This window comes from Sus scrofa, chromosome X, assembly GCF_054392235.1.
Source record: "Sus scrofa isolate SSC_HxYL_T2T_F1_AM1 chromosome X, Sscrofa_HxYL_maternal_Yorkshire_Landrace_v2.0, whole genome shotgun sequence".
NCBI classification, from domain to species: Eukaryota; Metazoa; Chordata; class Mammalia; order Artiodactyla; family Suidae; genus Sus; species Sus scrofa.
In genome coordinates this window covers 122,364,806-122,391,729 of record NC_139401.1, presented here as the reverse complement: position 1 = coordinate 122,391,729, position 26,924 = coordinate 122,364,806, and the positions used below count along the sequence as shown (strand labels likewise).

The window sequence follows — 26,924 nt, the reverse complement described above, 5'->3', positions numbered from 1 at the left end:
ACTTTTTCAAGCTGAACGAAATGAGCAAATCCATATGGCCATTTGCAACTCAGGATTTGGGAAGCCAAGGGCAAGGGAGACTGTCAAGAAACATATCCTGGACTTCCTGCTGTGGCGCAACGGGACTGGCAGCGTCTCTGGAGCACCGAGACGCAGGTTCAATCCCTGGTCCAGCACAATTGCCTTAAGTTAAGGTTAAGGATCTGGTGGCAGTGTAGATTGCAGTTGTGGCTCGGATCTGATCCCTGGCCCTGGAACTCCATATGCTGCCGGCCAGCAAAAAAGAAAAAAGAAAAAAAAAAGACAAAAAACAAAGAATCCCTCCCCCCACACATGCTTTTTCTCCCTAGATTTCCATTCTGGAGCAGTTGGAAGTGGAAACAACCCAAGAACGGAGAGATATTCAACTTTGTTGACAAGACAAGGCCACAGATATTTAGCTTTCAAATGAAGTATCCCTGTAGGGTTTACTCATTTTCTGTTTGGAGTCATTTCTTCAGATCCTCAAGACATTTATAAACTTCTAACTCTGAAAAATACTGCCCTCAGCGGGTCATAATTCTTTGACATGAGCCTTGTGGTTTCAAACAGTGGCCTGAAGAGTGGCTACTGGGAATACTTGTGCTTCTTCCCTCTAACTTCCCCGCTGAGACTTATTTACTGAAATACTTTATTGCCACTGCATTGAGAATAATTTAAAACTGCAGTTAAGCCTGTAGTGGTTAAGTAAAAGCATGCATCATTTGGATTGAATTTGTTGAGAATGAATCAACTGTTCGCTATCTGCCATGAAATTTGGAAAATTCTAGGCAATTAGCTCCCTGAAAAGAAAAACTGTTCTAATTTACTCGGCTTCACAGAAATGCACTCAGAAGTGCCATTCAAAGCTTTAACTTTTGCTTTCTGTGTTTTAAGGTAACCGTTCAATATCAGGAAAATGTGTGCATTTAATTAATGGTATCCAAACAAAAGAAGCATTTCCAAAGTGCTCGAATGCATGTGAGACCAATATGTTGACTTGTTGATGGGAATTTAATTAGTGTCTTCAAGCCTAGCTCCAAAAACCCCTTTTATCTAATCATCACATTTATATAAACCATTAGCACATCGTACTTGGTTTGAAATGTTTTGCTGCAGAAACCAAACCGTCATCCTACCCTAGGAGAGTCTCTAAGAAACTCAGTATGTTTCCACAGAGAAACTTTGGGATCCACATCAAGTAAGTTTAAGCTCAACTGTTGCACCCAAAGTAACTTAAAGCCAGTCTTTAAGCATGCAGAACACAAGTGATTTAGTGCTTGTGCTGCCTTTCCATCACCTTCCCACGTGAACGAAAGGAAGGAAATGAGACTGCTGCCCCAACCAGTCTCAGGAAGTAGCCTAGGTGAATGACTGAACAGAGGCCCCGAGCCCCACCTAGCAGGGAGCAACAAAGCCTGAAGAAGTCAGTTTGCTGGGCAATATTGACTTGACGGTTTTCAGGGGAGAAATATGCTCTGGGTGCCCCAGGAACAATCTCTCAGTAATAAGTACATCTATCTCCCAGCAACTCCTTTTCCCTGCCTATCCAAAAAGGGTTCTTAAAAGCAAAAAGAAAAAAAAAGACTTTTAATATGGTTTTAAATGACTGTTGTATTACTCTGCAGTCCTAAAAGTCCAGGGGGTACATGTTGGTGGCGGTTTAACTCTTTACGATCAATATAATCAGAAGCCAGACTTTTGGAGGCGAGGCAGGTGGGTAATGGGACAGTAGAGAGCAGACTCTGAAGCCAGACTGCACTAGGTTCAAATCCCAGCTCTGCCCTTACTCTGTGACCTTGCACATGTCACTGACATTTCTGCACCTTAGCTTCCTCATCTGCAGAGTGGGGATCATAACAGTACCCCCATGTTATTTCGGGCTACTATAACAAAGTACCATAAACTGAGCGGCGTCAACAATAAAAATGTATTGCCTCACAGTCCTGGAGGCTGGAAACCTTAAGATCTAAGTGTCAGCAGGGCGGGTTCCCTCTGAGGGCTGTGAGGGAAGGACATGCTCCTGACTGTCGTCTTGGATGGTACACGCCACCTTATTCCTGCGTCTCTTCACGTCCTCTTCCCCTTATGAACGTCTCTGTCTCCAATTTCCTCTTTTATAAGGACACTAGTTACACTGAATTCCAGCCCACCCTAATTACCTCATTTTCCCTTGATTGCCTCTATAAAGACTCTATTTCCAAATAAGGACACATTCTGAGGTACTGCAGGTTGGGTCTGCAACATGTGAGTTTTGGGGGAAGACCATTCAACCAGTCATATCCCTCAAGTGGGTGCTGTGAGGATGTGACAATATATGTAGTTAGCATAATTTAGCATAGTTTCCAGCTTATAAAAGCACTTAATAAAAAGTAGCTAATATCAGGCACTGTGGATGTCCATACTTACTGATTTTTATGGGTTCAATTAACTTGGTAAAGATGAAATTCCTAAGTCTGTCCACACTACCTCTGGAGTCTACTTCTGTTAACAAGTAGAGATACTCAAGGAGAAAAAAGCTAAACCACTGCAAAAAGTAACAGGGTGGGGGGCAAACCCTTGTTTTGAGGTACCATGGCATTGAGTTGCCATCATGAAAGTAGAATTACATTCAGGTAGTATGAAATGATTTTAAATCCTTATCTGACAGTGAGGCTGCAAAATCAATTGTCAGTTCATCAAGTAACCATGGGATGGGAAAAGATATTTTGAAGACAACTTCAGCTCAGAAAAAAAAGACAAGTGTTTTCAATGGAATATTACTCAGCCATAAAAAAGAATTAAATATGCCACCTGCAGCCACACTGATGGACGTAGAGAGTATCATATTAAAATAAGTCATACAGAGAAGAACAAATATCATATGATATCACTTGTATGTGGAATCTTTATAAAAAAAAAAGATACAAATGAACTTATTTACAAAACAGAAACAGACTCACAGACGTAGAAAACAAACTTATAGTTACCAAAGTGGAAAGGTAAGGGAGGGATAAATTAGGGATTTGGGATTAACATATGCACACTATGAAGTATAAAATACATAAAAAAACAAGGACCTACTGCATAGCACAGGGAACTATATTCAGTGTCTTGTAATAACCTATCATAGAAAAGAATCTGAAAAAGAATATCTATCTATTTATCTATATATCTTCATACATCTGAATCACTCTTCTGTACACCCGAAGCTAATGAAACAGTGTAAATTAACTATACTTCAATTTAAAAATGGTTATTGAAAAAAATTAAGAGTTGCAAGAGACAACAGCAAAAGACAAGTGTTTTAACACTGGAGTAATCAAAACCCATAATGACAAAGCTAGAGCCCTTAGTCCCATGGACTATCTTTGGGAAGATTGGAGTTCAAGTGCAACATGAACACTCTTTACAGCCAGAGGAACAACAAGCTCTGCAATGGCAAGTTTATCATGTTACTCTTTCAACACTGTATATTCCTAAACAAAGGACATTTGAGCTGATCATCAAGAAATTAGATGGAATTTCTCATGGATTTTGTTTTACACACATGCTTAGGCAGAGCAAATGGGTTCTCAGAGACTGGAAGAAAAGGGCTGCAAACATAGTCAATTCTGATTCTGCAGTCGAGAAAGGAACGACAAAGCAGAAGAAATATAAAGAGACATGGCTTCTAGACCTAGACCTGCTACCAGCTAACTGTATAACTTCGTATGAATCACCTCTCTAGGTCTGGCCAGGATAATTGCTACACTTCCATGTTTGGGTGGATAATTAAAGCTTTTATACCATAAAGTAATAAATAATACACTCTAAACTATTAGCAGTGGTTCTGGGAACTACAGACCTCACAGTGTAATTACATCTTTCTGTAACCTTTATGCACTACCAAAATCATGAAAATGTATTTCAAGTTTCAGAAGCTATTCCCTCTTGAGAACCCTTGCCAACTGCCATTTTCTTTGACATGGCAGATGCCCCCATTTCCTTCCTATGCATCTTACCTTAGTAAATGGCACTATCCTCCACTCCATTCAGCAAGCCTGAAATCTGGGAGATATCCTTTATCCCTCCCTTGCATTCAACCCCCATAACCAGTCATCTACCATTTCTCATTAATTCTACCTCCTGAATATTTCTAATCTGTTTATTTCCACCAACTTTACTGCCACGAACCTAGTCCAAGCCACATTATCTGGACTGTGACAACAGTCTCCTTGACCTTCTACCCATGCCCACCCTTCCCAGTCCATGTTCCAGGTAACAACCCAAGGGACCTTTTTTTGTTTGTTTTTGTCTTTTGAGGGCCGCACCCACGGCATATGGAGGTCGAATCGGAGCTGCAGCTGCCAGCCTACACCACCGCCACAGCAATGTGGGATCCTTAACCCACTGAGCGAGGCCAGGGATCAAATCCACATCCTCATGGATTCTAGCTGGGGTTGTTAACCACTGAGCCATGATGGGAACGCCGGGATCTTTTTTTTAAGTTCTCATAGCATTTGTTTGATTCTGCAAAGACGACACTTCAAATATCGTCACACACTTGGCTGTATACATGTCTCTTCCACTAGATTGCAAAATCTTGGCGATCAGGAGCTGGGTCTTACACATAGTCCTAACTCTTAGTACTTAGCATAATTGGTACTTAAAAAGATTAAGTTAAAACAAGTCGTATTGAAATAAATTTTAATAAAATTGCATATATTGCCCCAATTTTTATAAATATTCGGCTGCCACATCTGAATGTGGGTTCATGTTGTAGACACATGGTAATATGCTATGGATAATTTATTTAGTGAGGTAAAGTTATGGGTTATATCAAGTTTATTCTGTAACTCCGTTTTATAAATTTACTTTTTACTACTTTATTGAGATATAATTGATATACAAAAAAGACACATATGTAATGTATGCAATTTGATGAGTTAGGCATATACCCATGAGACCATCACCAAGGTCACGGTAATAAGCCTATCCATCACCTCCAAAAGTTTCTTAGTGTCCCCTTGCTTTGGGGGTTGGTAGAAACACAAAATGCACATCGGACCGTATTATGGCCCTTCCTGAACACCCCCAGCGGCTTCCCACTACACTTAGAATAAATCCACAGTCCAGACCTCAGACCTCTGTTTCCTCAGTTCATTTGGCCCTGCTTCTCCCACTTCTCCACCTCCTGTCTCACAATCCATTCTCTATAGAGTCAATGATCTTTTGAAAATACATCATGAATTTGTCAATCTCATGATGAAAACCCCAACGTGGCTCCCAGCTACCTCCTGGATTAAGGCGCTTGGCACTTAAGGGCTTTTCACAGTCTGCCCGACCGTCACCCCGACCCTGCCATCTATTTCAACAGCCTCGCCTTTGGACACTCATCTCCACCTTTACTTTGTCCTAACTACACCAAATCTCTCCTTTTTTTCTTTGTTGTAAATTTTTATTATGGAAGATTTCAGATGTACACAAAAGTAGAAAGAACAGTACGATTAATCTCCTTATACCTAACATCCTACTTCAAAATTATCCACTCTCTGCCATTCTTGTTTCATCTATTCCCTCTCCTCTCCACCCCACACATTTTAATTTTTCTGAGGTGTTTTAGAGCAAACCCAGATGGCACGTAAATTCACCTGTAAATACTCAAGTGGGGCCATTCTCAGAGAGGAGAACTCGCCAACCTGCCTGGTGTTCTCCAGACATGGCCCACTCTTCCCTGTGCGTTTGCAGGTCTACTTCTTCTGCGCAGAGTGGGCTTGGTCTCCTCACTTCATCTGACAAACTCCTATGTACCCCTCAACGTCCATCTCAAATGTTATCCTTTCTGAGAAAACTTCCCTACTTCTCCTCCACTGGGCTCACACGGCACTTTGTAATACCCCACACATTTACTGATATAATAGAAATATAAAACAGTACATAAATATGGTTCATATGAAATTATGTCATATAATGCTATTGTGTATTTCATATCAAAAATTATTATTATTTTTGTCTTTTTGCCATTTCTTGGGCCGCTCCCGCGGCATATGGAGGTTCCCAGGCTAGGGGTCGAATCGGAGCTGTAGCCTCCGGCCTACGCCAGAGCCACAGCAACGAGGGATCCGAGCCGCGTCTGCGACCCACACCACAGCTCACGGCAACGCCGGATCCTTAACCCGCTGAGCAAGGCCATGGATCGAACCCACACCCTCATGGTTCCTAGTCGGATTCATTAACCACTGTGCCACGACGGGAACTCCTCAAAAATTATTAAAAAGAGAATATGGCATCTAAGTTGTTGAATACCTATTATATTCAAATCATGTGTTTCTGTGCCTGTCTCTCCTATAAGCCCTTTGAGGCAGAGAATGTTCCGTTTCTGTCTTACAGTTTGAGCCACCACCCAATGCATGTTCATACTCCTAGGGCCTAGCATAGTGTTTGGTACACAGGACCGACCTGCGAATGTTTGTTAATCCATTAATCAGGTGTAGTATCACCAAACCTGTATCGATTTTGGAGTTGAACAGACTCGGATTTCAGTTCCAGTTCCAAGAGTTATTTGCAAGCTATTTTACATCCTGAGCCTTGGTTTCTCATCTGGCAATTGGCATAGGAATGCCTAGGTCCCTGTACTGTGAGAATCAAATACAAAAGCAATCTAAATACAAAAGCCTTCCGCATGTACGGCACAAACACACCACGTGTGCACTGTGACCTAAGACATGAGAGGTGCTTGGCACAATGCCTAGCCTGGAGCAAGTGCCCCATGGCTACCATTATTACACGTGAAAAGGAGGCCGCTGCCAGCCGCCCTCCTTGTGCATGCACCTGTGGGTGTAAGAAGTGACTGACGGACAACCAAACAACCCTGCCACACAGCAAATGCTCTTCACCTGTTGGTTCCACGGCTGTGAGACGGCTGCTTGCACTCTCTTAGGCCTGCAGTGTATCAACCATCTAAAACAGTCCACATTGCTGGATGCCAGGGTTCAGGAGAGCCTCAAAGCTTATCCAAGCTGATGGTCAAGGCTGGAGAGATGACACACACCTCAGAGGGCCTGGGATAGGCCCAGATTATTTTTGCAATCCAGCAAAATTATTAACGGTGTCTTCTTTCACTTTCAAAAGGGTTATAGTTTGGACAATCATGGACATTATGGTTAGCCCCACTGAGGCTATATTTACTACTCAAGTTACTTGTTTTCAATGTGGAGAGGAAAAAATCCTAAGTGAAAGTCTTATTAGTGGAGGTCTGATTAGTGTCTTTTCAACAGCAATATCTTATTTTGGGGTGCCCAAGTTTTGTTGCTGTTGCGGTGGTGGTGTTTTGCCTCCGTAGGGCACATGGAAACAGACCATTAGGGAAATTAAGCATCGTACAAGCAGCTTTGTCTCATAGCCCCTGGGTTGATTTACATCAGGAACTATTCTGTGTCAGCATCTGCTCCTGTAACAGCGTAAGCAGGATGTCATCCTGGCCCCAGAGGGCATTCTGTTTGGAGCTCTACCACCTGCACACTTTTTGGCCACTGGCCACACACCGCAGAGAAGTGCCTATAGCCACCACCTGGGCCGATGGTCTCCAATCCCAGGCCTCTCCCGGACTGCAGCTTTAAGGGGACAACTTTATTCTACAGCCTCTGCCCGCCCCCCGCCCCAGCTTCCTGGAAACTAACAGACAAGTCTCCAACCACTCCTAGCTATCACTGGGGTTGTCAGGGGTAGGGGTGAGAACCAAGGGCCACGAACCAGGCTGGCTGACTTTGGTACCTCTACTTAACCTCCTCTTAAGTTGACTGAACCTGGCTTTGACAACAGTTTGATAGGATTCATTAAAAAGCATTCTGGCAGACTAGGCCACAGATACTCACATCTCCTGCTTTAGTCCCTATTAAAGTTGTTTGGCCCCTGCGTATTGTCGGCAGACCCTCCAAGTCAGCTGTTTCCAGCGAGAAGCACATGGCTGTGTATGATGTTCCCAGCCATCACGAACCGTGCTTGACTGATGGCCACTCTGTGCCAGCCCAGCACAGCCAAGAAACAAAGAGATGGAAGCCACAGCTCTTGCTCTCTGGACCTCCAATCCCGCTGGGGGAAGCAGGGTACAGACACACAGCATGATTACTGACTCAGATCAGGGAAGGACTGCGCTTGCACTGAATCTACGGATCCCCTACACCAGACACCCAGGGAACAGCAGTAACTGAGACAAGCACCAGTCTTGCCCTCATGGGCCTTAGAAGCAAGTAGGGAAGGAAGACAGACATTAACACTGCAATTGTAAGATGCACTGAAGATGAGAACAACAACAGAAGGCTATAAAAGAAGGGCTTAACGAGGTCTGGGATGGGAGGGGAGACTCTCAGACACAGACCCGTGGAGGAAGCGGCAGCTAACCTGAGACCTGAAAGAGGAACAGAGGGAGCTACACAAGAATCGGCAAATCCTATTGTGGTCACACACACACTCATACACTTAGTGGGTGGGTGCGTTGAGCGCCAGGCTCTGTGCTGAATGCCAAGGAAACTGTGTTGATCAAGACCGAGTCCCTCGCCAAGCTCACAGTCCAGCGGAATTCCCGGAAAGTCGAAGATCAGGGAGAGTTTTCAGAGACCCCGAGCACTCCTGTTCCCGCCCACCTTTCCTGGCTAGAGAAATGCAGGCAAGCCACCCTCAAGTTTAAGGTCACCGGTGTCCTAGCTTCTAAAATAACCCCATTCTGAGGCTATGAAGCCTCATCTCGTTTCAACCCTGGTGTTTAGGTAGAGGGAAGCCCTGGTTTTAGATGGTTGGGACTCCGTGTCAGGAATCACTAAGGCCCCTCTACACATGCACACGCATCTCAGTTCCTGCTCCTTATTTGTTTGCAAAACGTCTCCCTGGCTCCCAGCATCCCCGGGCTGGTATAAGAATCCTGCTAAGACCTGTTTCTTGAGCTATGGACCCATTTCAGGTGGGCCTGACTCTTTCAAAATAACCTCCACATTCCAAAACAGACACATTAGGTGGAAATCATTTCACATACCCAACCTTTTTCAATGTGTTTACTTTACAAAATATTTCATCGTGCAAAGAGGCTTTCCGTCTAGAGCATTTCCCCAATATTTTGATTAGAGAAATATTAAAAAATACAAAAAATTTGAAAAAATTGTATGATAAACACATCACCCATATATACATATATATATATACACACACATAGATATTTTTTGTATTTAGGGCTGCACCCGTGGCATATGGAAGTTCCCAGGCTAGGGGTCTCATCGGAGCTACAGCTGCTGGCCTGCTCCACAGCCACAGTAACTCAGGATCCGAGCCGCGTCTGAAACCTACACCACAGCTCATGGCAACACTGGGTCCCCAACCCCCTGAGTGAGGCCAGGGATCAAACCCGCGTCCTCGTGGACACTAGTCAGATTTGTTTCCGCTGCACCACGACGGGAACTCCCACATCGCCTGTATCATACAACAAACATCTGTTATATTGTCTCTATCACATATCTATCCATTGATCAATCTGTCTTATTTTTTTGACACATTTCAAAGAAAACTGCAAACATTATACTTCACCCCTAAACACTATTCATTTTTAACTAGAGCTTAACATTTGTTTATGGTTATTTAGGTTAAAATTTGTAAAAGATACAGTGAACATATCCTAAGCATGCTATTCAATGAGTTTTGACAAATGCATAAACCTGCGTAACCTGAACTTCTAACAAGGTGTAGAATATTTTTATCACCCTTGTAGGCTTCCTTGTGCCTCTTCTCCTAGTCAGTTCCTACTCATCTACCAGTAGCAACAAGTCATGATTTTTTTTCACCATAGATGGGTTTGGCTTATTCTAGAACTTCATGTAAATGGAATCATACAGTCTATAATCTTTCGTGTCTTTCTCAACTTATTCTAGAGATTCAGGCATGCTATTGCATACATCAGTATTTTGTTCATTTTTATTGCTGAGCAATTTACCATTGTATAAATACTTAACTCCCAGTCCATACATTTTGGAAATCTCACTGCCTTTCCAAGATTTCTGTGACTTTCCAGGAAAGAAGAACCAAGTGCCAACAGATAAAATGGAGAAAAAATTTATATAGCAGAAGCAAAAAGAAAAAAAAAAAAACACCTCTATGGTCATTTCAGCAAAGGGGCTAGAGTAACCCGGCGACCAGTAAGATACCGCAAGAAGATCCGTGAGGGCTCAGAGGAGACAGAACATGGAAAAGGGGTGGAAACAAGTCAGGACTTTTAGAGTACGTTCGGGGGTTGCTCAATCCCAACTGTGGTCTCCCTTTGTTCCCAATATGAAAACGCCTACCAGACCAAGGCAGGTGCAGCGGGTAGGACTCAGAGGAAATGAGCTGACAGGGAAGGCATAATTGAGACGGACTGGTGAAGGAGAACCTCTCTGAGGAAGCAGCGTAAAAGAGTGTTCCAGCAAGTAGCTCGGGCAAAAGCTCCAAGATGGCAAATCCGTTGAGGAAATGACAGAAGGCCACAGTGGCTAACATGGGGCGTGGCAGGGAGAATGTCATGAGAGAATGCTGAAGAAAATGGGCAGGTTGGAAGGTCTTTGTAGGCCGGTGACGTTCTGCCGTTATCCTAACAGCAAGAGTAGCACTTACGGGGGGACTTTGAGGAGGAGGAGAGGGGGATAATTTCCTTTGTGTTTCTAAAAGGACACAGTGACCACAGGAGGAAAAACGATTTGGAGAAGGGCAAGGACGGAGGCAGAGATCCCAGTTAGAAAGTACTGCAGTTGAGCACAGGAGAGAAGGAGCTCTCCGGATCATTGTAGTAACAGTGGAAGCAACAATAAGATCTCCTAAATTTAAGAAGTAAAACGGACAGAACTTGCCAATGGATGGATAATTGTGAGTTTGTGCTGTGTTGAAAAAATGTCTGGGAAAATAACCACCAAGTGTTAGTAAAGACTATTTCTGGATGGGAAAGATTATCAACAGATTTTATTTTCTTCTTTGTTATCATGGGTTTTTTTAATTACCACACTATGAACTACTTTTAAAACAGGGGGAAAAAACAATAAAGTTATTACATTTAACACATAAAGAAAGGTGACATCAGACCCTAACCAGTGACCTGGGTGTGCTTTGTGTTACGCTGACCCCCTTGGAGGCCCTCCGCTCTCTACAGAAGACCTAAGGTATGCGACCGTCTCCTGGGAAGCTGCCTTCGGGACCTGCAGCCCACCCTTGCAATGTCCTCGGTGACCATACGTCTTCATCCTTGGGGTGTGGGCTCAAGCTTTTGCAAACAGTTATAAGTTATTTGGAACCAGGTCTATTGGGCCTGCAGGGTGGAGGGTGGTTGAGGGGGTCAGGGGTATAAAGCTAAGGGATGCTATTTTAGTTAAAACAACCACCACCTGTGAGTCCAATGTACTCAGACCTGGTTTTCCCCTGTGGCTCTAAAGACAGATTCCGAAGAAAGGTTGCTTCTAGCAAGCAAGCTTTCGTGGAATGGCAGCATTCTTACATGCAGCCTGTACAGCCTCCCAAGCTTAAAAGTCAATATCTATCTTAGGACCTTACAGTCATTTCGTATGTATTACAGGCTAACTCTCATTTATAGCACTAACAGGAAATTCCTCCATCCTATCCCTTTCCTGCAGCCAAAGGTCTAGGTTTTAAGCAGGGTGCCCAAATGGCATTAGTTTAATGTTCAGAGATAATACCTGGGAATGTTATTAAGTGCATGAATCAGAAACAGAAAATCAAAACATTTCCAGAATAGAAGACCACAGCCATATTCCTGTATCAAAGGATAATGCAGAAAAGCGATGGGTGGGGGGATTATTACAAAATAGGAGTTGGAGCTCTTTTTCCCAGGTTCCTCACTTAAAACCCAGATGCTGATACCAACCAATCAGATGTGATTTTCAATCGCTGGTGACAGCTGCTTTGGCTCTAAGACAATAATAATAAAAAGCTGTCCAACTTTTTCAGCAATTTATTTTAAATTTTCTAAAACTTCTTGTTAGTGATATATTAGATGATTCGATATTTTACGGTGATGCATAAAAATAACGTAATTATGAATGTGCCATTTGCAGAACAAAGTCAGCACCTTTGGGAAAATTGCTATTGTAATTGGCTGCAATAACTATCCTGGGTTTAAGGACCTGAAATATGTGACCATAATGCAGGAAAAGTAAGGCAAGTTAAAATAAGGACTTCCGTGCTCAAATACGTAACGTTCCCCAGGATCTCAGTGTCTGGCTGCTCTCCGCCTAGAAAGGGAAGACACTTGTCTGCCTGACCCTTTCAACCACTGCTTGAAAATGATTACGGGCCAGGCAGCTGCTTACGTAAGACTATGGCTATTCTGAAGCCCTATAGGACAGTGAATTCCCAACCTTATTTCCCAATACAGAGCATCCCCTTTGCATATTCCATGCCTTTGTAAGGATGATTTTTTTTTTTTTTTTTTTTTTTTGCTAGATGAGATCATTTTCTAGGAGAAACTGCAGAAAAGAGGGTGCAGGACACAGTTCTGGGTCACTTCAACATTTGTAAGTTGGGAAGAGGAGAAAAATGAGTCTGATAAAGGGAAAAGGGGAGGCCAGAGAAGTAGGAGAAAATTCTGCAAAGTGTCCCAGAAGCCAAGGGAGGAGAGAATTTCAAGAAAAAGGGAGCAGTCGCCTGGTCAAATGCTGCTGAGACATTAAGACATAGAGGACTGAAAACTGGCCCTGGACTAAATAAAACAGAGCAGGGCTGGAGAGGAAAGCATAGGGAATAAGGCAGGAAATTCCAGGGGCTTAAAAGGAATAGGAATTATCTGTTACTCGAAATGGGCTGTGCCAATGGTATTTGGTAGCCCCAGGTTGTAAGAGCAGCTGAGTGGCTGTGTGACCACCCAAGGCTTGCAGGAGATGGTGAAGGGGGGAGGTACTGCTCATTGTTAGTAGCTTCTAGAAGACTCAGGCTCCACAAGATTCTTCCCCCTCCCCAGGAGCCACTTTCCTGGCTTTCCCAGAGGTCTTGTCCCCCATCAGCTGCTCCACCTGCTACTCAACTCATTTAAATGCCAAACCAGCTGTACCAATTAGCACTGGTCCAACCATCCAGAGCCTGAAAAGAACTGAAGCGTGAAGGCAAAAATCAGGATGAAGAAGCCCTTACAAAATGCTTCCCCATCTCCCCAAACCTGCTCTTACATTTCTTCAAAGCAGGAAGGCTTTTTCATAAGATGCTGTGAGAGCAAGGCAGGGGAAACACACGTGCAACAGAAAGCAAATAGGGCCGGGAAAGACCTCAGTGAGTTGATCTTTGCACATTCTGTTTGCAGAGCTACACTGAACTTTCTCTGGAAACCTTATGACATTTGACAGGGAGAGTCAAAGCACCTCCGTGAAGTGTTTGCATGGGGATTGTTAATACGGAGTGTGCTCTACGGTACGTGTGGATTAATCAGGCTCATTAGAAAGAAAATGTTGATAATTGGGTCCCAACGTGCTTAGGTTCTGTGAGAGAGACAAGAGTCACTTGGGACTTGCCTGACATGGCCACATGCACACCTCTTTCAACTGCAGACTTTATTTAAACCCCAGGCACCGGCATCGAATGGCCACTTTATAGCAGACGGCATTCTACACGTTTAAGTTTTTCAACGGAGTCGAATTCATAACGCCATATCCACACAGCAAAGTGACTGTAATTGGCACGACTGCTTGGGACCCCAGCTCCTCAGTTAGCTCAGAAAAACAGTCCTCACTTCTCTTTCGCCCTCCATCCTAACGAAGTGCAAACCCACTCACTCCCAGATCCCAGGTCTGTTGCCACCCGTTCTTGTCACTGGTCTTCATTCAAATATAGAAGAAATGCCCCAAGTGCAAAGTCAGGCAATGTTCTCAAGCAGACAGAGTTGCGGTCTGAGAAACTCAGAGACAAGTCCAAGATATGCCACTAACTCACCTGGTGACCCCACTGGCACTCTCTCCGCCTGCTTCTGAGCCAGTAAAATGGGGGAGTAAATGAGCTCAGTCCAAAGAGGACTCCAGAACTGCCCGCTGGAGTTTCTCTAGAACCTGTTTGCTTTTTCTCAACCATCACTGCACAGCCATTGAAGCACCTGCACCTGATATGGCTGTGCTCAGACTTCTGCTTTCCACTTAAAGGGCCAAGTCTCCCAGGCTGGAAGAAGGAGGCTAAGCATCAGCCGTGGATTTGTTTCAGCATTTTCACACCAACTCTCCAAAGTCTCCCGAATTTCTGGTCCAAACAAGGCAGAGCTAATAAGCAGATTTTAGTACTTAACATGAAAATTAGGAATTTGGGTTAGAGGAAAATCCCAAAACGTCAGCCCCCACAGAGCAGACAGACCTGGGTTTGAGTCCAAATTCCTCCCCTATCTTAACTCTATGACCTTGAGCACACTACTTAACTTCTTGGAATCCCAATTTCCTCGTCTGTAAAGTGAGAATGCTAATAACAGTACCCACCCCACTGGGTCCTTCTAAGGATTAAAACAGACAGGACACCTTCCTGAGCATGGTAAACATTCATAAAAGGGTAGCTCGGACAGTCCAGCTTTTCATTGCCCACCTGCACGTGCAGCAATCGAAGAGCGGATGTCTCCCTGTCTGCCTCAAGTTCTTGCACACCCATATACCCATCAATGTCCTCAGACAGAGGAGGTGGCAACGCTGGTGGATAGATACAGAAGAAAAATCACTGGGACAGGCACACATGTAGAAAAAAAGAGAAAGCAAGGGCACATTTCATAGGATTCCAGGAGATAAACTGACTATCTACCGTGTTTTTTTTTTGTTGTTGTTGTTGTTGTTGCTTTGGGTTTTTTGGGGTTTTTTGCTTTTTAGGGCCGCACCCACAGCATTTGGAAGTTCCCAGTCTAGGGGTCTAATCAGAGCTACAGCTGCCGGCCTACACCACAGCCACAGCAACGCCGGATCCGAGCCACGTCTGCGACCTACACAACTCACGGCAATGCTGGATCCTTAACCCACTGAGCGAGGCCAGGGATCGAACCCACAACTTCATGATTCCTAGTGGGATTTGTTTCCGCTGCACCACAACAGGAACTCCTGAATCCCTTCTTTTGAGTTTGTAGTTGTGGTGGCTGTGATTGTTTCTAAGATGAAACTTCTTTCCATCCCCCTGACCCCCAACCATGAAACAATCTGAGAAATGCCCTACAGGTGGGGCAGAAGAACCAGTGGCTTCATTCCCCTTCAGTGCTTGTTAGAACCCACACTACTTACTAGTCCAAGGAAAATGGAAGGTGGAAACTTCCTGAGAAAGTCCCCCTGACTTCCTCGTAGACCTCAGGGCCCTAAACTGAACGTAGAAGAATACATTACTTTGAATATGCTATTTTGACTTCTCGCCCATCACATTCAAAATCAGATCATCTAAATCTTGCTTCGATACCTGAGATGAGAGACCCTCTCCCTTCCCTCGCTGGCCAGAAAAGGTTGTCTTTCCAGTCTCTTAGTGGGACTTCTAACAAATGACAATGCAGATCTTTGATGCTGAGAAGTGTCTGGTCTGCAACTGTTTTCATTTTCTCCTTTAGAAGCAATAGCAATTAAAGACAAAGTTGGAGTATCTTAAAATGGGGGAAATGCATGACCAAACCAAAAAAAAAATCACAAGATGTTCTTTTTGCTAGGAAAAAACAAATCTATTACTTCTCTCTTGAGATCCCAAAGGCCTCATTCAGCATTTGGTGCCAGGGCACTTAATAAATATTGTATAAAGGGATGATGATGAAGATGATGATCTTAATAAGGATAAATACCTCTCCACCGCGCACACCTCTTAGCCTTCTCTTCTGTAACAGAACCAATGTCCTTTCTTTCCCATCTGCCCCTATAGATCGTGTTTTCTGAAGAATATTGCTACTTAGCAGATCTATGTCTTCAGGCAGTTATTTAACCTCTGCCGTTTGCCACTTTAAAGTGAGGATGACAACAGTACCTCTCTCTCTCCTGCTGATTGGAACGATTTAACACATGCAAGGAACCTGGCACACAGGAGGTGCCTGAGAACTGCTTGCCATGACAGCCCTCCACCATAAGGAGCACGATGACAGCTGGACCGCAAAAACACCTCGTTGACCCCCACTTGTTCCAGGAAAGGGCCAGCCCTGGACAGTCTTCCACTGCTAACACCGAATAATCTTTCCTCTATTGAAATGTCCCTTACACGCTTGCTTACCCCCACACAGCCAACCAAGGACTCCCAACTGCACCTGAAGACCGATTAGAATGTTCCCCCTGCTTCCAAAATTCCCACACTAATCGAATGCTTGCCAATCAAGACCGGCTCAATAGTTCTTTTATATTCTGTAAAAACTTACCCTCCTTTCTCACACTTTCGTACCTCCACCGAAACAAAAGTTTCAGCAGTTACTGCAGCAAGTTTATGCATCAACAGCTTTTGTTAAGCATGTCTCTGACCTAGTTTTGTCTTTGACATGCTCAAGTCAGTTCTATCCCCCACTCTACCTGCTCAGTAGGGCCTTGCACATAGAAGGCACAAACCCCATACTCGTGAAATGGTTCATAGTTAAGTTAACTGTTCTTTTAATCAACATTTATTGAGCCTCCTATGTCACTAGTCCCTGTGCTAGGTGTTTTCACTTACATTCTCTCTTTTTACCACATAATTCATCAACTCAACTTTACAGAGGTTGAAAATCTGTTCATTGTTTCAATAATAAACATGAGCTCTAGCGTCTATGAAAAGTGAGATTTGGAGATACTGATCCCAAGACATTTTGGCTCATACTTTCTTTTTTAAATTATACTCCAAAATAGCATAGCTAGCGGGTTTCCCTCAGCATGCAAGAATCATGATGGATTAAATAAATACTGTTCTTCTCTCTTCCCTCATTGTGCCAGTCCTTGTAACACACTTTCCCTAATTGCCAAGATCTTCTTTTCTCGTGACATTTTACACCACGTGAGAATGTCAGGTAGGAAGTGGAGGGAAAGTCCCCTTAAAATTAGAAGATGCACGTCAATGTTCCTAGACGATGAATGAATAAAAAAAAATGTGGCATATGTATACAGTGCAAATCATTCAGCCTTGAAAAGGAAGGAAATTCTGATACATGCTGCAACAAGGATGAACCGTGAAGACACTATGTTTACTGAAATGAACCAGTCACGAAAAGACAAACACTCCATGATTCCATTGACATGAGGTATATAAAATAGTCAAACTTATAGAAACAGAAAGTAGAATGGGGTTGCCAGGGGCTGGGGGGAGAGAGAAATGGGAAGTTGTTTAAGGGGCACAAAGTTTCCATTCTGCGGGATGAAAAGAGTTCCAGAGATCTGATGCACAACAGTGTAAATGTATTTAACACTACTTGAGCTGTATACTTCAAATAGTTAGGACGGTAAATGCTATGTGGTTTTCAGCACAATTTTAAAAAATATTGGGAGTTCCCTTGTGGCTCAGTGGGTTAAAGAGTCAACACTGTCACTGCTTGGCTCTGGTTACTGCAATGGTATGGGTTCAATCCCTGGCCCGGGGAACTTGCGCATGCTGCAGATGCAGCCTTCATATATACATATACATATATAGAGAGAGATGAAGATTCCACAGTGATCCAAAGGATTAACGCAACAGTGATCCAAAAGATCTGAAGCATTAACCAACAGCCCCAGGCACCTCCCACAATGCCTTTCACTTCAAATGTCCACCACTCAACACATCTGCCTCTCTTCGAGTAGCATGACTTCTGCACCTTCTTATTTATGATCCTACAAGTGATGTTTACCTCAGGGAGGAGACTAAGGAAACAGAAGTGCATGAGACAAGCATTTTCCCAATTGCTTTCCAATTGATATTTACAAATATTCAACTTCCTCCAAGGATCAATGCATGGGAATTTGCAGTTGTTCATCTTACCCATATCCCCTTACTACCAGAAGCTCTGTCAGAGTCATTCCCTGCAAGCTTTCGACTAAGCTTGTGGATCAACTGAGTCACTGTAATGCATATAAAACATGTTTATAATACATCTTCAAAACCCCAGGGCCTACCTTTAAATATTCTCATTACTTTGAAACTCATCAGCAAAAAAGAGGGACTCCAAGACAAAAGTAACCAAAAAGCATGAAACTGATGAGCACAGAGTGGCTGGGAGAGAAAGGAAAACTCAGCTCTGGTTAAAATTTCACCTTGTTGATCTATTTGGGGGTTTATTTTGGAGGGGGTGATTTCCGGCCAGTCTGGGATGTTTTAATTTAACAGAGTGTTCATATAAACAAGGCAGTTAATTGTCTAAATGTCTTCAATATTACCAGCTTAATTGAGGAGGACATCAATATGGTTTTTTGACCTCTAACATTTGCATAATAAACTCTAAACAAATCTCTCATTACCAACATCCCTGAAAAACAAACATAACCTGATAAAAATGGGAGGCTCAGAAACAGATGGGTATCACCTTCATTCAGTCCTCAAAATGCCCCCCGGATTCATCATTTACCCATGACCCTGATTCTCCTTCCTCCATACCTCCTACACTCCCACACCCCTGCCTGGACCAGTGTCATCCCATCAGTGCAATGCTTACAAAACTGTCTCCTAATCATTTCTCTCCCATTGGAGATCCACCTCATTGTAGCAACAGCAATAATAGTGATAGTAGCAGTGGTAATAATAATGATAATCGCCACAATTTATTGAGCCCATAATATGTGCCAGGCACCGTACTAAATCTTTTATGCGTATAGCTTCCTTTGAAACTCTTAAAAAGTGTGGTGAAATCGATACGTACAGATGAAGAAAGGTAAGTCAAAACCTACCACACAGTCAAAACCTAGCATAGCAAGTAAGGAGACCTAGGTCTGCCTGACCCCAAAGTCCATTATCAGAGTGCTCCCCGATGCCACCACTAAGAACTGTATTGTCAGAATTGGGCAAATATTATAAAGAACTCCAGGTGTTGTAATCCATATTCATACGATGCATGACAACAAAGTAAAATGTAGTTCCTCTTTTTCAGCAAGCCACCAGAACTTCTGTATCTAAGTGAACGATGCCCCTCCGAGTTGCACCCGTGGGAGGACATGCATTGATTCCGAGGACATGAGCATCGATCCCATGTTCCAACATTTCTGCAGCTCTCTGCCAGAAGCGCCTCCAAAGCTCACTTTGAAGCTACACAGGAAAATGCGTCTCCTTCCCAGAGAGACACAGCTCATTTGGAAATCCAAAACATTCGCTGCCGAGCATGATCACCCACCTTATTCAGCAGTGTGGGCTCTAATGACTTTCAGTTGTTTGTTCAAACATAGTGTATTCTCAGAGGACAAAGATTTGTCACCACTGAGGAGATTCAAAGGACTATGCGACAGGCTCTGAGTGCAATTTGACAATAGGGTTGCTTCTTCCTCCCCAACATCTAGCATCTGCTTTGCCTTTTCAAAATGTCATGGCAAACAGGCAACAAGGAATCAAGAAGTTCTTTGCTGAATTAGAAAACAAACTTTCTCCTCTAAGTGCAATGATAAGGCCCAGAAAGTCTGCATTCTCGAGCAGACATTCATAGGTCCTGGAAGGGATACTGGTGGAAGCCGCTTGCTAGTTGGCCTTTGCTTTGGAGTGGCCGGAACCCAACTGGCTCCCTGGGGGTTATTCACAGTGAAACAGGAAACTACTCGCCACAACTCTCCTTTGGTTGGAACTGTTTACTCCAGGAATAAATTCATGGCTGGTATAAAACACTGTTTCTATTTGTCTGATGTATGTCTGTGAGAAGAGGGAGCAAGCCCTTCTGCCAGGTGGCTGCTTGAAGATAAATGGGCAGTGGCAAACCAGCAGCCAGTTGCTCATCCTTGCCACGATTTTAAATACATATTTCAAGCTGCCCCCCTGCTCCTACTGGTAAAATATTCTAGCATATTTATTGCACAGGAAGTAATCATCTCAGCATAAGCCTGATGTACCAAACCACACTGCTAAGTAAGAGATATGCTTCATGGATCAATTACCTCCAGGCGAATAACACACCACTTTAACACTCTCGTGAAGTGTCAAGCTTTTTGCATTTGAGTGCCAAAAAGGACACAAAGAGCAGTTATTGTTTTGGTGCTGGGGATATTATACCAACCTGACATTCCTGGGCTAAGCAATGGGACTTTCTGGATGTGGGAGTTGCAAAGAAAGGGGTACTTCAAAATAGCCCGAGCAAGGGATGCCCAACCTGTGGCTAGCCCTTGAGTAAATGTGAAAGAAAACCCAAAGCCACTCTGAATGGGATTGATGCTATAATCAAATGTCATCTTATATCCCTTAGATTATATATTGCCTTTGAAATGCCTAGGGGCATCACAATCAACAAGCAATGGGAGGGAAAAACGGGGTTTCATGATCTTCTTTTCAAGTAAAATAGGGAGCAGATTAAGCCATTTAGGAGAGGCACTAATGAAATCTAGCATTTGCCCTTAGATTCCATTGAAAACCTCACCCTAAACGACCCAGAGAGCCATCATTTGGGGCGATTTATTGGAGGCTTACTGGGCCCTTGAAGCTTTCTCCCACCTTCCTCTTCTCACCTTTCCAGACGTCGTGACTGTCTTAGACCTGTGTTTAACTTTGTTAGATAACAAATTCAAGCAAAACCCAGCGGAGAGGCCCAACTGAGGATGTGGCGTGAAAAGCACACTCCACACAAAATGTATCTATAATACTCGCATTAGTGAGTAACACTCACATTCCCACATGAACTGGAAATGCTCGATTTCTTCCCCAGGGTTTTGCCTCTTTCGAGGTTGCCTTTATCAGAGTTAAGGCGCAGTCAAATATCCTTTATTTGTGCTGTGAGTATGCAAGCCTCTAAGAGCTCTTGAGTCCTTCTCCTCCTCGGCCTGGTTTTGAATATTCCTCGAGGGAGAACAATTTGTTTGACATGTAACCTGAGCACACAACAATGTCTGCATCATTTTATAAGCCAGTGAAATGTTGTAATAAGCACTGCTAGGAAGTTAGTAATGTCCATAAACATTAACCGTGCTGGCTGCACATTTGCTCCATCGACAGAATCCATCTTCATCGAGAAATGCTAGAGCAATACTCTTGTACCTTTATAACCCTAAATGCATTCAGATTTTCTTGCCTGTAAATAGAAGCCGGAAGCCCTAGGTTAGAAGTATGGAAGTAGATCCCTTTTCCCTCTGCCATGTTATTTGCTTCCATGGAGACTCTTGATTTTTGGTGAATTTCCCTCTTGGTGGGCCCCATGAGAATTCGAACTGATCATGAGGATTTTGCATTTTCCCCAGCTTTCCTGGGACTGCCAGCCACAGAGAGAGCATTCCCAATTTGCCATCTTTTTCAGCAGCGCATGTTGCCTGACATTAGTGAACCACGGAGCAGGAACATAATCCCTCTTAAAGGCTGTATTTGCTGCCACTGAAGTTGGTAGAAACATTCAGAAACATCAGACACAAATTTGAGAAAAAGTAATTTCCCATGAGCTTGTCTGGTACTACTCAGACCAGATCCTTTTACTTGCCTCCTGCACCTCTCTTCAAAATGCCACATATTAGTTTAGAAGTAAGTACAAGTGGTGAAACATCCTCTAATGACATTCCCCAAGCAGTGGCCCCAAAGTCAGGTCACAAGAGCTAGGGCACCTGCAAACTTGGTTAAAGAATTCCTCTCTCAGGAGTTCCCACTGTGGTGCAGTTCTGATGAGATTCCAACTAGGAGCCATGAGGAAGCAGGTTCGATCCCTGGACTCACTCAGGGGGTTAAGGATCCAGCGTTGCCGTGAGTTGTGGTGTAGGTTGCAGACATGGCTCAGATCTGGCATTGCTGTGGCTGTGGCATAGGCCAGCAGCTATAGCTCCGATTAGACCCCTAGCCTGGGAACTTCCATATGCTGTGGGTGTGGCCCTAAAAAGACACAAAAAGCCAAAAAAAGAAAAAAAAAAGAATTCCTCTCTCAGACTTCAGACAATACCACAAAGCCACAGTAATCAAAACAGTGTGGTATTAGTACAAAAATCAACATAAGGATCAATGGAGCAGAACAGAGAGCCCAGAAATAAACTCAGACACCTACAATCCATTCACCTTAAACAAAGGAGGCAAGAATATAAAATGGGGGAAAGACGGTCCCTAGCAAGTGGTGCTGGGAAAATTGGGCATCTTCATGTAAACTGATAAAATTAGAACACACCCTCACACCATGCAGCACAAAAATAAACTCAAAATGGCTTATAGACTTAAACATAAGACAAGACACCATAAAACTCCTAGAAGAGAACACAGGCAAAACATTCTCTGACATCAACCTTACAAGTGTTTTCTTAGGTTAGTCTCCCAAGGCAACAGAAATAAAAATAAACAAATGGGACCAAATCAAACTTACAAGCTTTTGCACAGCAAAAGAAACCATAAAACAAAATGAAAAGACAACCTACAGAATGGAAGAAAATAGTTGCAATCAACAAGGGCTTAATTTCCAGAATATACAAATAACTCATACAACTCTACAACAAAAACATTGAAAAATGGGCAGAAAACCTAAACAGACATTTCTCCAAGGAAGACATACAGATGGCCAATAACACATGAAAGGATGCTGAACATCACTAATTATTAGAGAAATGAAAATCAAAACTACGATGAGGTCCCACCTCACGGCAGTCAGAATGGCCATCAATAAGTCTGCAAATAACAAATGCGGTAGAGGGTGTGGAGAAAAGGGAACCCTCACACACTGTTGGCAGGAATGTAAATGGGTACAACCACTATGGAAAACACTATGGAGATTCCTCATAAAACAAACTATAGAATTACCATATGATCCAGCAATCCCACTCCTGGGCATATATCCAGACAAAATGATAATTCAAAAAGATATGTGCACCCCTATGTTCACAGCAGCATTATTCACAAAACAGCCAAAACATGGAAAAAAACTAAATGCCCACCAACGGATGAATGGATTAAGAAGATGTGGTACATATATACAATGAAATACTACTCAGCCATAAAAAGGGCAAAATAATGCCATTTGCAGCAACATGGATGCAACAAGAGATTCTCCTACGAAGTGAAGTCAAGTCAGAAAGAGAAAGATAAATACCATATATCACTTACGTGTGGAATCAAAAATATGACTCAAATGAACCTATCTACAAAAACAGAAACAGACTCACAGACATAGAAAACAGACTTGTGGTTGCCAAGCGGGGAGAAGGGAGGGAGTGGGATGGACTGGGAGTTTGAGGTTGGTAGATGCAAACTATTTACATTTAGAGTGGGTAAGCAGTAAGGTCCTACTACACCAGACAGGGAACTAGATCCAGTCTCTTGGGAGAGACCATGATGGAAGATAGGATAAGAAAGGGAATGGATATATGTATGCATGACTGGGTCACTTTGCTGTACAGCAGAAATTGGCACAACACTGTAAATCAACTATACTTTAATTTAAAAAAATAAATACCCAAAAAAGAAAATTCCTCTCCTGGGAGTGACCAGATGGTCTAGTGGTTAAGGATATGGCGCTGTCACTGCTGTGGCTTACGTTCAAGCCCTGGTCTAGGAACTTCCACACGTTGCGGGTGCAGCCAAAAAAAAAAAAAAAAAAAAAAAAAAGAATTCCTCTCTTTTGTAGTACAGCAGACACCAAATCCCCTTTTAGGTCAATGCTCCATCAGTTAGTTCAATATCCTACACAGATACTACTGCAAATTCCCCACGTGCCTATCCTACTGGAGAGTAAAAATTTTCTAAATATCAATTTGTAACCATTTGAAGCATGCATTGATGAAAGACTGGGTAAAGAGCTATGGGTACAGTCCGGGGAGGGCTGCCAAATACACATTTTGATTGAACGAAGTCTTTATGATTATGAGACAAACCAGAAACCCATTCCTAAGCCTGCAACACATCTAGAACCATGGAGCAAGTGTATGTACCTCTTCAGTAAAGTCAATATGAACCGAATATAGTCCTGCTCTTTTGTCATTGCTAAGAGATTTCTCAGCCTGACGACACTGCCAATAAATACTATCACTGTTGATTCAGAAATGTACTCTGTAAGCATTTCTCCCTTTCTTTACACAGAAGGCATTCAATTGCTTATTGATGATGCAACTTGCTGGTCAAAGGACGCACTCCATTTGACTGCTTTACTTCTCCCATTTCTAAGACAGTTCCAGTTTTTCTCTAATGACACTGCATTCATTCCTAGAGAAGATCAGGCTGAGCAGCGAGGCAGAGAGGGAGAAGGGGAGAAGGAATGAAGCCACTAAAGCTTAGTTAAATTCCTTGGAATCTTGGTAATAGTGCTTATTTAACCCCTAATATTGGCCAAAAGTCAAAACCAAGAGCAATCATTTTCCCTATTCCTTAGGCAAACAGGGTTCATTTAAAGTACCAGTGTATCTTTTCCACAGTATTATAGCTAAAATTGGCTTGTGCTGCACACTAACCTAGGATTCTTGTTACTGCCGTGTCACCTGGGTTCAAGTCCTGTCTCTTCTCCTTTCTAGCTGTGTGACCCTGAAGCAAGTCACCTCACCTCTCTGCACTGTGTCCCATCAGGAGGATACAGAAAATCTCAATACCTACTGCACAAGTTTGTTGTGATGCTCAAAATCATCATGAGAGGACGGGACACTACACAGTACTCCGCAGTGCATGCAGACTCTAAGGCAGTTTATAACCATAAGGCAATATGATCTACAATTTACTATGGGAAATTGTAATGTGTACACTATAAATTGTGATTGACTATAATTCAGTGATGACCCACGTTCACATCGTTGCTGAGAGAAGCTGCAAGACTCCAGAAGTGCTTCTTGATCAACCAAACTCCTTTGATTGTATGGAGTATAATTTAGCAGGAAGTACAGTTGATGTTCTCATTCCTTTAAACGTGCATCTTCCATGGATGTGGTACCCCATCTACCAGGCAAAACAGTTAAACAGCAACGCCACCTCCCCATCAGACTGAGTTGAAGAATTTACCAACTCCACTGACACAGAGCTAGGTGCACCCCCTCATCTCAGGGTCTGTTTTATTCTCCCCAGGCTTCAGAAAACTCTGGTTCGCAATGCAGCCTTCTGCATGTAGTGCCTGCTTCCCCGGAGGAAACCACATGTTTAGCAACAAGCACCAGAGAGATACAGTAGAATATGCAGGTGGCCTGACTCCTTTACTACGTGTGACCAACAGGCAGCGACTTGGCTGTTGGCCATTCAAATCCTAGAGCCCATCTGGCAACAGGATTGCATTTACCCCTCCCGGGGCTCACAGATGTCTACTGGGTGACAATTAGCTCGAGCCATGGCTAAACAGTTTCATTCCGGCTATTTCCCACAAAAACAACCACACCTAATTCCAGCATGAATAACCAGCTTATAAGCCACCGTCACTTACTGTTCACGTGCACGCTGTACCTGAGACAAGCAACTTCACACGGACGCCACCAGCCCATGTGAGTATCATATTCTCATGAAGGGCCCTGCCATGTGTCATTCCGCATTTTTTCTCACAATAACCTGGGAGGGGTAGGTAAGTAGGCGCTGGCCCCTCTGCTTTTGAAATGAGGAGGCTGAGATAGAGAAAGTTCCTGCTTCAAGCAATACAGCGGGCCAGTGAGAGGCCTCGGCCTAAAACCTGGGCTTCCTGACCCCCAGTGCTCTCTCTAGATGCTGACGTGTCCACCTTTGTTATCACGTGGCTACACAAGAAGGGGAGACGTGGTCAATTTAGGGCATGAGCGACACAGAATGGCCACATCGGCACCCCTGTCTCACTGGACCATCAACACGCAGCACTTCCAAGGCAAGATCTTTTATCTTTTCAATGCAGAGACTGGCTGCCCCACCTCGAGGAAAGAGAAGCGCTTCATGTTAACAGGCGCACTCCTTCGCGGCCACCGAAAAACAGCATCGCCTTCTCACCAGAAATTTAGCTTCTGAATTCCACCCGCCAGACTTCCGGAATCACAATGTGTAATCCAGACAACACTACTGTAAACTTACCCAACTCCCCTGCCTCTTGGCTTCCTTTCGGCAACAAGCAGGAGAAAAACCGCTGCGCTGCAAAGAGAAGAACATCTTGGATCATTCATTAGCAGTCATGGCAAAGAAAAATCTCAAAGATAAACAGCGCTGCCCTTAAAAGGGTTGCATTTCCCCCAATTTCTCCTGATCTGCGTCTCTCATGAGCCCACCTATTTCTCAGAAAGCTGTTTGTGTTGTTTTCACATAATGAGGATGCCTGCAGGACTATGAACTTCTGCACCGGCAAAGAGTTGCGAATAAAGCAGAGTCATGCTATTAAGCCCCAAACGCGGCAAGTCATTTCACACTCCCCAGCCCTACTAATTACTGAACATAATTATGCAACAGTAAGAGCTTTCTCCCTCGTTGTGTTTGGACTGATCGTAATAGAAAGTCCTCAGGCAAATGAGACGTCTAACAACTGCTTTGTTCTCTCCCGAGCGAGAGAGAACAGTAAACTGGGAGGAGGAGCACACAGGAGCAGGGCCAAGGCGAGCCGGAGTGATTCAGGTGCACGCGGGCCATTTCTCACTGCAGAAATACAGTCCATTTCCCAGGGTCTCTTCCCACATTTTAAGAGCAAAGCAAGAATAATAGCTCTGGTGTGTCCCCGCTGACCCATAGGCTCTCCCTGAACTGGAATAGGTGGCTCTTTGGTCCGATCGATGAAGTGATTCTCCTGGCAAAGAGATCACTGGCTTCAGTGGCAGTTCCCAACCAGGGATCCCAGAGGTCGAATCCAAGCTGCTGTTGGAAGGCAAGGGCTCATCCAGCCTCTCCAGGCCCCAACTCATTGCAAGTGCTTGTGGGGAGTCTCACTGCTGATACCACTAGTCCATCCTTTGCGTGTTTATGATTTTTATAAGTAAAATTTATAGAGAAATGCACAAACCTTAAGTGTACCA

General features: G+C 43.6%; 1 protein-coding gene across 10 annotated transcripts in view; it reads right to left on the bottom strand.

Annotated features, from left to right (window-relative positions):
* Positions 1 to 26,924, bottom strand: part of LOC110257774 (uncharacterized) — a 431,217-nt gene that overhangs the window by 368,834 nt on the left and 35,459 nt on the right. For all 10 annotated transcript variants that reach the window (XR_014834729.1, XR_014834726.1, XR_014834725.1 and 7 more), the window contains one exon: positions 25,999 to 26,055. Coding sequence is in view for 1 of the 10 variants with exons in the window: in XM_085006753.1 (XP_084862879.1) it covers positions 25,999 to 26,055 (57 nt within the window). In the remaining 9 variants the exon portion in view is untranslated. The remainder of the gene's footprint in view (positions 1 to 25,998; positions 26,056 to 26,924) is intronic.